Source organism: Anarrhichthys ocellatus, unplaced genomic scaffold (assembly GCF_004355925.1).
Source record: "Anarrhichthys ocellatus isolate YVR2014 unplaced genomic scaffold, GSC_Weel_1.0 scaffold53, whole genome shotgun sequence".
NCBI classification, from domain to species: Eukaryota; Metazoa; Chordata; class Actinopteri; order Perciformes; family Anarhichadidae; genus Anarrhichthys; species Anarrhichthys ocellatus.
In genome coordinates, this window is record NW_022280083.1 from 1,684,480 (window position 1) to 1,701,761 (window position 17,282).

General features: G+C 43.0%; 1 protein-coding gene across 3 annotated transcripts in view; it reads left to right on the forward strand.

The window, feature by feature from the left end:
* antxr2a (ANTXR cell adhesion molecule 2a) overlaps positions 1-17,282 on the forward strand; it is a 72,788-nt gene that overhangs the window by 4,124 nt on the left and 51,382 nt on the right. For 2 of the 3 annotated variants that reach the window (XM_031870496.1, XM_031870494.1), the window contains exons 3-10: positions 2,008-2,079; positions 2,984-3,065; positions 3,164-3,268; positions 3,641-3,709; positions 5,075-5,155; positions 8,627-8,687; positions 9,212-9,307; positions 11,432-11,501. In XM_031870496.1, coding sequence (XP_031726356.1) covers positions 2,008-2,079; positions 2,984-3,065; positions 3,164-3,268; positions 3,641-3,709; positions 5,075-5,155; positions 8,627-8,687; positions 9,212-9,307; positions 11,432-11,501 — 636 coding nt within the window. Of the gene's footprint in view, positions 1-195; positions 589-2,007; positions 2,080-2,983; positions 3,066-3,163; positions 3,269-3,640; positions 3,710-5,074; positions 5,156-8,626; positions 8,688-9,211; positions 9,308-11,431; positions 11,502-17,282 lie in introns of those variants that run through there. The other variant, XM_031870495.1, reaches the window with a different exon arrangement.

The following is a 17,282-nucleotide window of genomic DNA, read 5'->3' on the forward strand; positions in this document are numbered from 1 at the left end:
GGGGGGGGGGGGGGGTGATGGAGGAGTCCAGTTCGCTCCACATGGCGCGACAGAAGAAGCGCTCTACTGAGCGAGCATTGTTTAGCAGATTGTCCTCGTCGCCTTCCAGTGTTCTTTTGCTTTACTGTACATTGCCTGCCTCCCCCCCCCCCCCCCCCCCCCCCCCCCCCAAAAGAGAAAGAAGTCCCACCACCACCACCCTCCGATATGTCCTTGGCATCGCCGCCCGTCTTCCTATACTAGTTCAGCAGCATGGTATACCATCACAAGCTCTGCCGGGAGCCCTCTCGGTTCGCCGTTAAAAAGTCGCCACCCACGGTTTCTCATCTGTGACTCGGGTTAGTTTTCTTAGTCCACATATGACTCTGAAACTCGCAGACAGGATATGCGGACGTACACGCAACCGGCCAAGTCTGGCCGTGTGGCTTTTGAAGATTGTGCGATGTTTTGGCGGGGGAGGAATGGCGACTGGGCCATGTGTCACGTGGGTGAGGATTATCGGCACCTCTCCTTATGCTCCGACAACGGCTTCGGATCTCTGCAGGAAGAAAGAAACTCTGTGCGCTGAACGAGCTGAAGTTTGACTCGGTACCTTCGCTGTTCTGCTTTTATTTAGGTCGGTCCATTTTAGGAGACTGCACTACGTTTTCTACACTACATGTTTAGAGGAGATTGTAATAGCTGCAGTTACTGCTGACGTTTAAGATTTTAAATAAAGATGCTACTTTTTCTCAGCATCTACCAATTCTTTCTTTAATTTAAAGTCTACGCTGTGTAGAAATGACTGGTAGAAGATGAGACTAAATATGCAGCTAACAGCGTGTGTTGGATGTTAATTATATTGTTGCTTTATTGGGTTTTTAAATAGCGTTACCTTTTCATTTATTACAGCGATTAATAAAAAGTATTTGTGTGTGTGTGTTACTGCTCACAGTGGTGTGATACTGGACGCATTATATTTCTATACCAGCACCAGCTCCTGATTGTATATTCAGTGTGAGATAAGTTGATGAATTACACCGAATGTAAACAGTTGAAGTCAGACACATCCGTTCACACCCTGAAACAGTCACAGGTACAAAGTTTATGTGTGTGTGTGTGTGTGTGTGTGTGTGTGTGTGTGTGTGTGTTTATGTGTGACTCATCCCCTCAACATGTTTCCTGTCTGTGAATTGATTAATCACTTCCTTGAGTCCCACAGAAGCTGCTTAAAGTCAAACGCTAATATTAGTTGACATTCAAGGAGCCCCTTCTGTTTGCTTAATTCTACATTTACTCCCTCGTTCTCCTGAACTGAACCCGAGTATGAGCTTTTTATAAAACCGTTGGTCACACCGGCTCCTCAATAGCCACCCGGAGTATTGTTCACGTCGCTCTGTTGCGTGGGCGGCCGATACGGAGGATTAAGAGGACGGAAGTGATGATTTATATGGAGTAAGGAAGCAGAAAATCTGAATAAATACCACAATGTTATGGTGCATTGCAGTGGCGGCTGGTAGAACATGTTCTAGGCAGGGCTGTGTCACGTCCCATCAATTTCAGCAAACATCCCAGAATGATTTAATGCAAAGAAATTAAGGTATCAAACACGCATTACTACTTTGCAGTTAAATATTTAACATTTATTCCAACACGAAAAAAAGCATTAAATAACACTTTGATAAACACGTCAGGACATCTTATTTTGTCCCACTCACAGGGAATTCAGTATCCTATAATAATGTATCATATAATAATGTATATATCATATAATAATATTTTTGGCAGTTTCTCCTCAAAGTTCTCCTCTCAAACGGGTCTAGGGGTACATCCCAAGTCTCTTATTTGTCATTTCCAACTTCCGTATATATATATATTTTTAGATTTTTTTCATTTGGTGTGTGAGAGGGAAGCAAATGAGTAAAGAAGAATGGAAATCAAACACTAATTTAACTCTACAATTTGTAAAAGAATAAAATAAAAGTCCGCTTTTGGGATTCTGAACTCTACGTTGTTTTTCCTCTTCAGCCCCAGGATGAGAGTCTCGTTCATCGTCTTCTCGTCCCAGGCCAAAGTGCTGCTGCCGCTGACTGGAGACAGGTACTGAACTACTGAACCTTCACTGTGACGCTGTAATAATGTTCAATGCTGTTTCATGCTCTAAATATCTACTTGTGTCTACTAAAATGTCTACTTTTGTTCAGCTTTTTCTTAATTATGATACTTTATAATCGCTGGTCACTCACTGACATTTTTACAAGGATGCTGGTGTAAAATGACACTTCTAACACTCTGTATTAATATATTCTGTATTATAATTCTCATCGTTACATTATTATCACTGTATTATAAATTACTCTAAGTCGTCATTGTTGTAAGTAAAGAGAACAAAGTGACAATAACCACGCAGAGTAACTTATTATCACATTATAATGCATCATAACAGATTATAATGCATCATAAAATGATCATAATCTATTACAACTATGAAACGTATCATCCTAATACACTGTCATCAGCAATTATGTAGAAGTATTATGACACTTGGCCTTAAAAGTCTTGTGTTATGAAGGTTGTTATAACGCATTATGAATATTTAAGAGAGCTTATAACTATAATCTTTCAGTGCATTAAGCAGATTATAACTCATTAGTATGTTTATTATGCATTACAGACATTGTTTTGTTGATTTGGTCTGCTGACCTCGGCCTCTTCCTGCAGGCCACCACAGTGAAATGTTTGCGTAGTGACATTAGGTTGAGGTTAGAGGTTCAATTCCCACTGGGCCTCTAAATGTCAAACTGGATAAACAGCTTCCATTTCCATCTTAATTACTAGAACAACTTGTTGAAGTCTCCTTTCCAGCACGACCAGAACCACAGTCGTCCCCACATCATGCAGCCGCAGTACAAATGATACAGAGCCTTCCACCCACAGCGTGACACAATAGTCCGACTTGTGGGCCAACATGTCAACATCTAGTGTGTGTGTGTGTGTGTTTAAGAAAGGAGATAGAGGACGGTCTGAAGCTGTTACAGGAAGTAAAACCAGCTGGAGAAACATACATGCACGAGGGAATAAAAGCGGTCAGTTTACCCTCATGAATACATCACAATTTACAGCTCAGTGGCTCTCTACAAATGTGCAAAAGGCTTGAGATGTGTGGTGTCGTTTGAACCTGCAGGCCTTGACTCAGATAAAGGCGCAGACCACCAAGTCCTCCAGCATCATCCTGGCTCTGACAGACGGGAAGCTCAACGCTTATATTCACCAGCTCGCAGTGACAGAGGTGAGATTCAGATCGTACAAACAGTTGCACAAGTTATCACGTCCAAGTGTCGGAAATAGTGTCGTAACAGAAACGATGTCCCCACAAAGCTGATGTCGCACTTGTGACTTGACGCTTTATTCTACTTCAATTTAACTGCAAATACAAATTCAATTATTTCTCAGCTTTTAAAATGATTTTATAGCATAGCAGGAACAAATATCCTATTAGTTTCTTACTTTTATTTATTTGATTAATGACATATTAATGATTTCTTTTTTTTTTTTGAATGTTGTGGTGCCTAGACATCCTGCGTGTCTCCAGTTATTTATATTAAAATGTTCTCTACACCTGACCCGTTGCACATCATCCACACGTTTGTTTGACCTGCAGGCCGAAGAGACGAGGAACTTCGGCGGCCGTGTTTACTGCGTGGGGATCAAGGACTTCGATGAGCAGCAGGTAAGAAAGCTGCCGTCTTAAATCTGCAGCAGGGAAGTCTGCCGCTCAATGTGTGCCGAGCGACTACCTTCGATAGCGAGAGACGCGTTGCCGTGTTGGAAGAGTGTCAACAAAGGTAAACACGTGTAATGTGAGCGCCGTTACCTGTGTGCGAAATCCACGTCTTAAAGTGATTTCATTAAAGCAGCATGAGCCTCTTCTCAGATGTTCATCGGCACGTTTCACTTCGATACAAATAGTCTTCGCTTCGCTGAAAGAAGTGGAGATCTGCAGCTCCCAGGACAGCAGTGTCTGTGTATTTTAGGATCAAATCTAACTTTTAGTTTGTTTATTAGCTAAAGTGATTAGAAGTTGCTTTTATTTGTTTATTTTTAATATTTGTTTATTGGTTAAGTGCTGCAGGAATGAGTCCTAAAACCTGGAAATGATTCATCATTTTCACTTGTGAATTTTGAACCTTTTTACGTGACTTTAAAATAAGGTGCACTTACAATAGTGCACTAACAGGAGGCCATGTTTTCATGAAGTTTGGTGGAAGGGTGAAGCATTGGCCAAGAGAGAACCCGTGAAGTTTTGGATCTGAATTACTGGGCATGTTATTTTCCACTTATAGACGTGGCCTCGGTTCGTGGCTTCGCTCCTCTAGTGCTCCTCTAGTGCTCCTCTAGTGCTCCTCTAGTGCTCCTCTAGTGCTCCTCTAGTGCTCTAGTGTCCTTCTAGTCTGCTCTGTAAGTGAACATGTGTTTTAACAAAGATGGTGACGGGCCAACCAAGTTCTCAGCAAGACTTTAAGTATTATTGTTTAAAGTGTGAACATGCCTTAAAGCAGATGTTTCCTGATGAAGTCACACTATTGAGAGCGTAGTTTCTTTGTTGGGTAGAAGAAGAAACGATGGAGTAAAGACATTATTTATGTGGCTGTTAAAATCACTTATTGTCCAGTCGGTCTGTTCTCACCGTTTAGGAATTAACTCATTCAATCTTAAATATTACATTTAATATTATTTGTCGTCAGCTGGACCAGAGTGCGAGTCTTTCCTTTTGTGTCTCTGATGTCCGTAGTCTTACTGTCTCTCTTCCAACATGGTGGCCTGTCCCTTGTAACCATTGGTAACCACCCTGTGATGAGCTCTTTCTTATTAAGTCAAAAACAAAGGCAATGTTGCTCCCAGTTTGTGTTGCAGTGATACATTTTTTTTTTTTTTTTTTTTATGGTTGAGCAAAGTGTTTGCCACAGTCATGCCATCTGCTACGTCTCCTCCTGCCCATGATATGAAAGCAAAGACGGTGCTCAGTCATAACGAGGAAAAAGAACAAGAAAGCGGCGTTAAACCCGCACTACTTCTGTGTTTACTCCACCGACAGCTCGCTGAAATTGCGGACAACAAGGACCAAGTGTTTCCTGTCAAAGATGGCTTCCACGCGCTCAAAGGCATCATCAATTCTGTAAGTTCGCCTACTTTGTGTGTGTGTGTGAGTGAGTGTGTGTGTGTGTGTTGTTGGACTGTGAGTGTGTGTCAGCTCAGGTTTGTGGTTGATGCATGAGATTGATAAACAGAGTTTAAAACGTGCACAAAACGTGATAATTATTAAAGTTCTTTTCCTTTATTTTAGAAGTAACTGAAGGTAGTAACTGCAGATTGCTGCTTGATTTGGGAATCAGGTTGGATGGCGGAAAGAAATTGAAGTTTGTCACAAATTAAAGCAAGACCTCAGTGAACTTCCTGCTGAGCTGCATGGAAATAGCTGCTCGCTGTGACGGGAGAAGGGAATGTCCTCACCACTCTGTAGCAAATCAAGACGCTGGACTGTGAGCAGCTTGACAGTTAGTCACCGTCCGTATGACGTCCTGTTCACGGTGTTTTTATTGTGTTTGAGTGTCAGAACTCTCAGTGAAGAAGCAGCAGAGATACAATTAATGCTTTTCATTTATAAAATTCAGAATAAAAGCCGGAGTAACGCATCAAATAAATAAATGACATTACATGTACCAAAAATCTGATTTATAATTAATGTAGGCATTAAATATTACTATATATTAACATTTATTAGCTTCAGTATTTATTTGCCCGTGTATTTATTATTCTATTTATCTACTCTTCTATTTAATTTTCCCTTTTTATTCATTAAGTTTTTAAATACATTAGTTTAGTTCTGCATTTATTTATTTTTGATACATTTTTTGTGTAATTATTCATTGTTAAATTCCTCTCTTTTAAAAAATGAATGCATTTCTGCTTCATTACGTGAATGAGGGAGCTGTCGTTCAACGTGGCTAAGCTAGCGCGCTAGCTATGCTAGTTAACCCTCTCTGCACCAGGATCCTGCCGGGTTGCAAACTAAATTGCATCGTGAAAGCGAAGCTCATCTAAGTTCATATTATTCAACATTTCGTGGTCAAAAAATACCAAATTCCGTGGCGGTGCTTGGGTCAGCGGTACCTCCGGCCTTCCTCTGTTCCGTCCTCCATAATCTTGTCCGTGTCGCTCTGTGATCAGTGAGAAGCTGTCCGAGCATAAGAGTTCCTTAAACCGTGTTTAGATGAAGTTTCCCAATGCGGCCTTCCAATCCGCTGCCAGCCAATTAGTGATACTTTCCATTTGCTGCAGCTTTTAGCCTCGTCGCCGTCAGCCAAGGCGGGGGTTTGTATGGCAGCATTTTTCTCCATGAATCTGAGCCCGGAGCCCCGTGGAGAACGCTGACCCGAGCTGGACCTGCATCTGTGTCGGAGCCGACAAGGCCGGCAGTGTTTGGGAAAGAGAGAGCAGAGCTCGACGAAGCTGTCAGCCGTGCAGCTGGAGCGACGCGGAGCCAAAGGGCGGGTCTCCTCTCTGTTGTGAGATCCAAAGTACAACAACTATGATTGATTGTGTTGCTTCTCACACGACCGTCGAGAGAAAGACGCTCTGTCGTCTGACGCTGGTCGGGTGCAGAATATACGCTTCAAATCTCCTCTCCTCGTATGATTTTTAACAAATGATATGATATATATTATACGATTATGACAAATGTATATATTTTGTAAAATGCCAACATTTGCATGTCATCTCGGGTGCTCTTAAGTGGGTCTAGGTGATACATCTTTCATACATTTTTCATCAAAATTATTTTAAAAACAATGCAACCAGGATTCATTAAAAACAGGTGCAATAGTTCATTTATAAATATTGAGTAACCATGACACTAAAGAAGGCAACAGGGAAACAATGCCGCACTATCTAGAACTATAAAAGAATCCAGCTTGTAATAATTATCATAAAATGTGTTTAAAGCCTCTAAAAAGGTGGATTTGATTATTTATAATTAGAAGAAAATATGCTTCTAATCTGTTCATGCTGAGCTCAGACAATCTTTTATTTATTTATTTATTTTCATTTTGAAAGCATGCGCTCACAGTCTTCGTCACAAGGCGAATGTTTTATAGCCTGCACAAGAACATGCTGCATGCTGACCACAGGAAGAAGAGGCTGTGAGCACAGCATCCTAGAGCATTGCTCTCTGATGAGTAAGACTGGATTCCCGACCAGTTGGCCTCCTCGCTCCTCCGATGGATTTTGGAGGATTTGAGATCATCTGTGCAGCCTTTTCTCTGCAGGATCCACCCTGACAAAGTTGTGTTTCTGCCCCCCCATTAGGCCATTTTATTTTTCCAATCTGTGCCACGCTGGACTTTTGTTGCCTGAGCTTCAGGCCTTTTGGGAAAACCCCAAATTGCAAAGTAGCCACATCGTTATTGTTCCACTGAGCGTGGCCACCTGTAGTGAGCAGTCTCGCCGGATGTCGTGACGCATTCCTTTTTAAATAATGCACGACAGAATGAACCTTTCCGCCCAATTATTTCCACAAAACGAGTAAACCAGCCTCATCCTCTCAGAAAGCCCACCAGTCACAACGCCGGCTGAGATATTCCGGTGACTTTAGGTATTTGGACGACTGCCTTCCTTTCTTTTCCTCCCTGCAGCCTGTAAATAGTGTTTGCCACCAGATCCCATTGAAATGAATAGCTGCTGTTTGAGTTCAGCCAAACTGAGGCCTCTAATCTCAGCGTTCAAAGCTTGTACCTCAATATAGTACTTCCAGTCCTGATGAATTTTGTTATATTTAAAAGTAAGTGCTACTTTATTTTATGTTTTTTCAGATGACAAAATTTCTCATTTCGGAGCAGAACTTTTACACTTAATGGGAAAACAATGTCATTGTCCTCCATCTTTTCAAGCTTAGGCAGGCAAACAGTCAATTCATCTTTTTTTTGTTTTTCAAAGCAGTGCCAGGGAAGTAATTAGACGGGGAAAATAGTGGCACAGAGGAACAGCAGCAGATCCTTTTCCTCCCAGCTGTCATCTGCAACCCTCTTCCCCCTTTTAACGATTCCATATCAAACCATCACATTTAATAAGGCCGCTGTAAACACTCCCCTCCTCCTCTCCTCAGATTAAAGTTTCACCCAACATCAAATGAAAGGTTCAAGTGTCCTGTATCGCAGTTAATATGCTCCTTTTTACCGACTGTGTTCTGGGATTTGCATAGTTTGTCCTTTTGTTGATTTATTGAATGGCGGCGGATAGTGGCGCTCCATGACAGTGGGCTCACGCGGGCCTCTTTATATGATAATGCACGATCCCGGAGGTTTTTTAATAGAACTGAGGAATGTAATAGTCTTGCATAATTTTCCCATAAAGGCTGACACAGCTGCCGTTTTCTCCCCTCTCTGTCCTCCTCGCCGCTGATATTCGGCGCCCTTTCCTTTTAGCCGCCAGGCCGCGATCAGGAGTGAGACATTTCTCAGGTGTTGCACTCTAATCTGTTTTCTAAACTTGACAGAGCCGATAACGGCCAGGACTTGATGTATTTATTCTCGGCCCTCCAGCTATAATGTACCCATTTCATTTTATTTTGTTTCTCCTTGTCGTCCTCCAGATATTAAAGCGATCGTGCACAGTGATCCTGAGTGTGGAGCCCTCCAGTGTGTGCGTGAACGGTGAGTGCGTCCTGCTGCTGCTGCAGTCGCTTTCCTGGAGCTCTGCACAGACCCTTCTCTGCAGGGCTGCTCGCTCACTGAGCTCATGAAAAATGTGCCAGTTTCAAGCAGTGGGTGAGGGAGCAAGTCTGCCTGGAGACGAGGAGTGAATCAATCACTTAGGGGCATCATAGGACACTCAGACAATTTTCATTATTTCACATTTAGCCCTTTTAAAGCACAGTAATGTACGGGTTAATCCACCTGAATCAGTGGTTCCCAACATCTTTGGCTCCTAAAATGATGCAATGTCTACTTGTGACACTTTATTACACTTTATTACACGCTCAAAGCATGTTGTCCTTCTCAGACCGTTTCATTTATATCAGTGTTCTAAAGCAGTGGTGGCCCAAAGGTTAGAGAAAGCAAGCTTTTGACCGGGAGGTCGCTGGTTCAATACCCGGTCCTGGCAGGATAGATCTGGGTGGGAAAGGTAAAGCAGCAGTTCGTCCTCACAGTCTCATCTCTTTGTTTACGTTCCTCAGAGTCCTTCGACATCGTCCTCAGAGGGAACGGCTTCCCTTCCGGCCGCAGCAACGACGCCGTCGTCTGCAGCTTCATAGTCGACCAGGAAACCTTCAGTAAGTGTTGGAGATCACTAGAAGTGACCGAAGCACACGTTGCATTCAGAGTCTCTGAGATCGGCCTCTCGTATTCTCTCTTCACTTTGAACAGCACATGTAGAGCTGCACAGTGATTCCTGTGTGGCCCTTACTCGCTCTGTATATTGTTTTTGTCAAAGCACGAATTAGACGAGTCAAACTGGAAATTGTGGGTGTTTGGTCAATAAATAAATCATAAATCGCACATTAGGTTAGCGTGAGCACGGAGGACAACAACAAGTAAAGCAAAGAAAGAATAAAAGCCAACTTATTGGTATTTATGAAGATAAAATGAAGTCAAAGCCAACATGTTTTTGAAGGCAGGTTTGTTGAAACAATAATAAACCATTTGCATTTAATACAAAATATCTGTTAAACACTGAAGTCAGTTTATCCGATACTGGATGAGTAAACTACAGTTTGAGCTGAATTCAGGCCTGAAGTTCAAGTCTTCTGAAGATGTTTTGTGTCCATAAAGCTTCATCTTTTTTCAAACGGTTCTCCTTCAGCCATCACGTCTACAGTAACTTAAGAGGAAGGAGTCGTTAGTCATGTAGTGCAGATTCAATGTCGCGCACCGTCGACAAATCTGTGAGGTGGACTTCTTGTGCAGAACTGAAGGGGATTACCAACATTACGTAGAGTCACTGATGTCAGAAATGGAGAAGAAAATGTATTTGGAGCCACTGCATCCTTTCTGACTCGGCTGTGCTGGTCATGTGATGTCAGTTAAAGCGCCCGAGGGTTCAGAGCTAAAGGCCCGAACCCGATCTCCACCCTCTGTGAGGGTTTAGGGCCTTTCCATTGTCGACCCGTCGAGTGTTCGAGGGCTCTCTCGATAGACACTTTGAAGCCCTTTATTAACACTTTCCATAAGTCTGCTTTTCTTCAGACTTTGCTTGAAGGAATTACCCACAATTCATAGCCATGTGACGTTAAACACTATTAACGTCACAACAGCATCATTATGTTGTTGTTTCAGCATTCTTTCTATCCGTTTATAGCAATTCCATCACAGACGTGTGTTCATGCTGCTTCAGTGAAGGAACCGAGTGCCTCAGCATTGATGACGCTACTCGGCTAACAGCTCAACAGGTTCTTGCTGCTCGTGGAATTATTACTGTGGTTCTACTACGAGTGTCCACAGGAAGGATGAGGCTGAGCGGACCCCCGTCCCGACATGTCTGTTATCTCTGAGTGGCTCCCTATCTATATGATCAGAAGAAAGGGAGGGGGGGGGGGGGGCCTATGTAGGTCACCGTACTCCTTATTTTGAGCTCGCAGTCTGTTCTGTCGAGAAAATCCTTCTTTCAGGAAGCAAAACTAGATTTGGCACCGAGAGCCGATCTCTTCAAGCTCTCATTTGGCCGTGGGATCCGTGGGATCGACGTCTGCCAATGACAACACTTCCCTCCTTGACAAGTTATTTTCTGATTTTTAAACATTTCAACTTGACTAAAAATCACTCTAGCATATTTTTCGTTTTTTTTATACTCCTTCCTTTTTTATAAAAAGGACTCAATCAGGAAGTGGCCATTAGCAGATGTCTTCCCGTTAGTCCTCTTCTCAGTTTAGTCCGTCTCACATTCGCCCACTTGGGGCTATTTATTCCCTTACTGGCTTCTGCATGTGTTCAGCCCAGACCTTTTCTAACAGTGGGGCACCTTATAATTATGGACAGGCATCATGGCGACTATGGAACACGCGCCGCATATGTGGAGCAGATGCTTCAGTCTTCTCCATCACCAAACCGGTCGGAGCTCCCGGAGCAGAATAAAAATGCATATATATCAATAATCTGAGCGACCTGCGTGGCTGGAGATGATTCAGGCCTCAGTTAACCCGTGCTGATGAACACACACACACACACACACAAACATGTACAAACACACACACACAAACAACGTGTCTATATGATCAGAGCAGACACACACAAACAGTGACCCAATGCATTATAAAAAGATTATAATGCATTCAAACTATGGGAAATATAACACTTTATGATTCTTGCAAAGAAAAATGTCAGTGAGTGACCAGCAATTAATAAGTATTATGAAATCAAAGCTTCTAACACATTATTGTCTTCTTCTGTGGTTTTTACAGCTCGTAAGCCGACTGTTGTGCGTGACGATTACCTGCTGTGTCCGGCTCCGAAGCTCTACGAAGTGGGACAGTAAGTAGCCGGAGGGGAAGTGCTGAGCATGTTTATGTTTTATTTCATATTAGTATGTGACTGTCGGACATTCTTGTGACTAGCTGCTGATGTGGTGCTGGTTTGTCCATAACGACAGATACAGAAAAGAAAAAAACCTCAAAATAAAATGCAGTTTTAGTTGTTTTTCAGATTTCAGATTTAGGGCTGGAAATATGCAAAGTATACGTGGAACATATACCAATATTCTCATGAACCAAAGTTCTCCAAAATAACTGATATGCAGGTTATGTGATGGTGTTTCTGTAGATGGATTTAAGTTTAAATCTTGGCTCGTGGACAACAGGAAACGTGTGAAATGTTAACGACGGGCTGTGAACTCAAATGGGACCATGAAATAGATTTAATATTTATATATATATATTTTATACATATTTTTAACCAGACAAAACAAATGGAGATGAAGCCTCTTTTAAAAATGGTGACCTGTCAAGTATGGTGCGTAAAGAATAGAAAATGAGTAATGTGTTAAATGATTTGGTGTTTGTTTTTTCAACTGCATATAGAAATCAAGAATATCATCATCACGTCTTTCCTCTTCTGTAAAACCACACACGCACACACACACACACACACACACACACACACACACACACACACACACACACACACAGATACTTCCGCTCTCGTACTTTTTATTTCCCTTTTCTTCAGGCATGTAGTCGTCTTTGTGCTGCTCTCCTTTTGCGTTCAGTCTTAGAGTCGTTGGCTGTTTAATTCCGGCGTATCTCTGATATTTAGATAAGACGCTTCAATCCATTTGCTTCCTGCTTGTTCTTACATGCAGTTTTTCTGTTGTGCAAACAAACAACTCCTAAACCTATAGATTAGCTGTATGTTAAAACAGTAGACGCGGGGATGAGGAGTTTGCTGTAGCGTAAAGACGCAGTAAACATTGTCAAAAAAACGAAGAAAAAAAACCATACATACAAACCCACAAAGATTTAAGTGCAAATATGCATTTATTCCTGGCTGCACAGCTATTGTTTGATTTTTAACGTCATCTCTTATAATCCCAAACCATAACAGATGATCGCTAAGGCGTTCTAGGCGGAACAACAGATTTTAATGTCCTCGCTGACTCCAATCCAATCAAAAATGTATGATTATGAGTGCCGCTGGCTGCTGGAGGTCCTTCAGCTCTAAAACAGATTATGTATCATATGACGCCGGTGGAGCCGAAACGGCTCCAAATCAACTTGAACCTCACCTCAGATAATCCTCTCACTCCCAACGTCCACACTGCTCACCACAACATGTTTTCCTGCCAGATGCTGACCGACGCAGTTTTTTTTAAAGGGATATAAAACGTGAAGTCGGACTGATTAAGTTTTGCATTGATCCCCTTTATGCACAAAGACGTATACATGTACGTACACACAACATTCACTCTCGCACAGAAGAAATGCGCCTGTGTGTCAGTGCACACTGAGAAACATTAGAGTATCTTTAAGATGTCTGAGAAAATGATGACTCAAATTAAAACGAGTTCGACTGACTAAAACGACTAAAATGTGACTTTAAACCAGCTACAACTTTCAGTTAGTCACTCAAATTAAAACTAAATTTCAAAATCTTGTCAGACTCGACACTGACACACACACACAGCCCTGACCAATGCATCGATTAATCGATAAATCCTCAACTATTTAAAAAGTATTTAAAAGAATAATTGGTTTGAGTCATTGCTTTAAGAAAATAAGTCAAAATTCTCTGATTCCAGCTTCTTAAATGTGAATATTTCTGGTTTGTCTCCTTCTCTGTGACAGTAAACTTCACGTCTTTTGAGTTGAGGACAAAACCAGACGTTTAAAGGACGTCGTCATTTTTCTTTTCACCGTTTTCTGCCATTTTAACGACCAAAAAACGAATCGATCAATCGAGAAACTAATCGACAAATTATTCGAGAATGGAAAAACCGGTTATCTGCAGCCCTAATTGTGTTTAACTGTCTGCTCAGACTTGCAATTTTGCCATCATCTTATAAAATACTGCACACACAATAAAAAACCTGACACATTTCTTATAATTGTCAGTTGCTAATAATTTTCCTGCTCATGAAATAACACATTTAAAAGGATTGTGCAGCCTCGGCGGAGGTTTGTTTCTCTCTTTTCTTTTCTCACAGCAGGTCGCTGCTTCTCTTCCTCCAGCTGCTAGCGATACTATGTTTGACACTTTCTCCAGCTGGCAGTGCGATTGCAATCACCTGATTCTCCTCACTTATCGACGTGGAGACGTTTTAACATTGGTGTTGCAGTGGCAGCTACTTCCTGCGTTTTTTTTCCAGGAATCATTAGAGCAAAACAGGATCTGGTATCTTTTGCCAAAGATGCAGTAAAAACATAAAGTTGCATCTGTAAACCACGGGCCTGCAGCGCCCGCTACGACCTGAGCTGCTGCTGGCGCTACGTGCCCGCCATTTAGAAAAAAAAAAAAGAAGGCCCCGCTTAATTAACTCTTGGCTGCCGACGGTGACCCATTAAGTAGTTAGCTGGTACGGGGCGGTGAGTAAACACATCTGCTGGAGGGGCTCTAAAAGGATGTGCGACAGATGCAGCCGTTCCCTTTTTCCACGCTCGCCATTTAAATAATTCACCGCGCTCTGACAATCCCCGCGCCCAGGACCACCTGCATGGAACAGCGGAGCCCCGGAAACGTCCCGTCTCCGTCCATCTGTCTGCCTCTGCTCCCATCGCCGCGACCGTTGAGCACACAGGGCGGCGGCGGCGTTAACACGGCTCTACTCAGCCGGAGAAGAATCGGCTTTTTTGCGGCTCACATTCCTTCCCCCCCTGTTTTTAAATTTTTTTTACAACCCATGTTTTGTTACACGCAAGAGGCCTTCTCCTCGGTGCTGCTCGAGTCTCGACCTTGTCAACATGGGTTTTTTTTGCCGGGGAACATATTTCGGATGCGGCGCTCAGCTGCAGCTTCCTGTCCCAGCGGGGCTCCACGTTCAGTCTCCATGTCCTGGAATCGCAGCGTCCTCGGTCGGCCATCGAGCCGTGTACGAGCACTCACGGCGGAGGCATCATCTGCGCTGACAGCTGCGGCATCAGGCCTGAAACACTGGCATCTGCTGACGCCCTTCCTTCCTTCCCTCCCCCCCATCCCCTCTGTGTACCCCCATTAGGAGAACCCAGAATCCCCTGCTGGGGCTCCGATGGAGAGGTTAAGTGGCTGTGCTCTCGCAGCAGCATGTCCTCACCTGGTGTTTTCACAATAACGGTGGAGGGCAAAAAAATAACTGAAGGGGGTTAGTCGACGCCTGCTTTACACCGCAGGTACAGTAGCTAACGCTCATCAATAATTAAACTGGGCCGTCCCCGGGCTGCTGCTGCTAGCGGAGGCGTCGCCCCGCATCTGCTCCGGTGGGGGAATGAAGACGTCCTGTTGTTTGAATCGTCCTCCGTGTTGTGGGACAGACATGTTGGATGTGCATTGATTGCCGCGCGGTGAAATTAGAACCAGCGCTCTTTGATTGAAGGAAGCGAGGAACGACTTGACGGCATCAGATCTCAAATACCCGATGATTCGAGCTCCTTTTGGCGCTGTAAAACGAAAGCAAGCAATAAACTGAAACCGACAGAAAATTTGCAACCTGCGCTTTATGAACATACATGACGAACATTCTTAAAGGAATACATCACCCACAAAATGATCAATTACTCTCCTTGTTACGTTGAATTCACAAAGAAAACGTTTTTTTCTCTTTTGCCTCGAAGGTCAACGTAGAATCAGAAAACACGTGTTTAACATGTTTAACAACAGTAAAACTATATCAAAACTTTGTTTACAAACTCTCACACAACCCCTGCAGTACAATCCACGTCTCTTATGCTCACTATGCATCTTCGCTAAAATCGTTCCATTCAAAACACAGTCTGCTCAAGTAGGTGACGGTTGTAGCCGAAGTGTTGGAACGATTTTGGCAAATATAGCAAAGTTTCCTTCAGGAAATTCAACATTTTCTGGAGGTCAACTGAAGAACTTATTCTAAGAATCAATTTTAATTGAACAATATGCTAATCAGACACTTGTGACATTTCTCAAATGTTCAGGATGTTTGTTTTAGCCGTTAAACGTTACTAGTGGTTTCATTAGTGGTTCCCAACATTAGTGGTGAAGGAGTTGCATCGTGCAAACCACGCTGGTGTTATCCTTTCCAGCTGCCGTACCGGAACACGTCTCTGTATTTTTAATCAGTCCGTCTGTTCGAGTGCTTGTCACTCTTCCCAAGTGGCGGACGTCTCACTCTGGAACTCCTCCGATCCGGTTCCCCCAGGCTTCTCCAGGGCCTCCGTCAGAACTTCTGACCACAGAGTGATGACTCCCGGATGCCGAGCGACAGGCCCTCGCATATGCTCCGCCCGTCAATTATTCAGCCTCCTCAATCTTCTCATCTTTAAGGGAAGTTTGAAAGCCATTAGCGCCGGCGTCGTCAGCCGGCTCCAGCTGCATCGCATCACCAAGGCTTAGCGTCACGGCGCGGGGGGCGAACTTTGTGACAGATTATAGCGAGCCAGGGGACGGAGTAGAGCTCTGACGTTGGAGCCAGACATTCAACCGGTGTCCCTGGGAGCCCGCGTCGCTTTTCTACCCCAAAGTTTGACTGATCCCCTCGTGATTTTGTGAGACAGAAACTCAAGAAAATTATTATTTTATGATTCTTGTACGTAAACAAATAGTCAGTTTGGCAGAAAATACAAGAAGTTCCAAAATCTTTAAAATACATTCTCACTTAAAGTGATTTCAAAACATTAATAAGCTTATACTCCCTATGACATCACTAACGTACGACATCACTAACGTACGACATCACTACCGTTACGTGACGGCTGCCCCACAAACAGACTGACGTTCTGCTTGTTGGTCACATGTTGTGATGAACTTACTTGTGAGGGTTTTATTGTGTTTGAGACGACCAGAGTTCTACAATGTTTCCTTCTCTCTGATCGTGATGAGTCTCACGCTGTACTGAGAGGAGACAGAGAGACAAAGAGACAGAGAGACAAAGAGACAGAGAGAGGGAGAGGACGTTTGAGACGAGGACGTCTCACTCTGTTAACTTCTAAAGAACCGATAGCAGAACCGGTAACTCCGGACCTTATCGATACTCCTGGTTTTATTTTTGAACTGGTTCCCGTTTAGGACCAGGTTTCGGGGCCATTTCTAGCCTTAAAAAAAAAAAAAACAATTGTCACTATCATTTATCTCAGAGGGAGAGTGGGTCGTATCAAAGTGTCCAAATTACACCTGAAGTCTCTTCCATCGGTGTACGAATGTGAGTGAATGGGTGAATGATGACATGTAAAATGCTTTTTTAGTGGTTTGAAAGGTTTATTTCTAATTAAGCAATCAGTCATTGTGTGCATGAAATATTTCCAAAGCAACAAGGAGACTCATTTCTGGTTTTGTACGACCAACAGTCCAAAATCCAAGTTTTTTTTAAATTTACAGCGACATGAAACAGAAAATCAGCAAATATTCACATTTGAGAAGCTGGAAACAATGAATTAGTCATTTATTTTCTTGACAAATTATTTCAACATTTAGGTGATTAACAACATGACTCGTTGAGCGACTAACACGGCAGCACAGAATACTTTTAAATAGACTTTGTCACCCAACTACTAATTGTTCTTCTGTTAATCTTCCTGGAGATGTAAGTGAAGGGGGGGGGGGGGGGGGGGAGCATATATGACTTATGCCTCTGTGCTGGAGCAGATTCTGCCTACT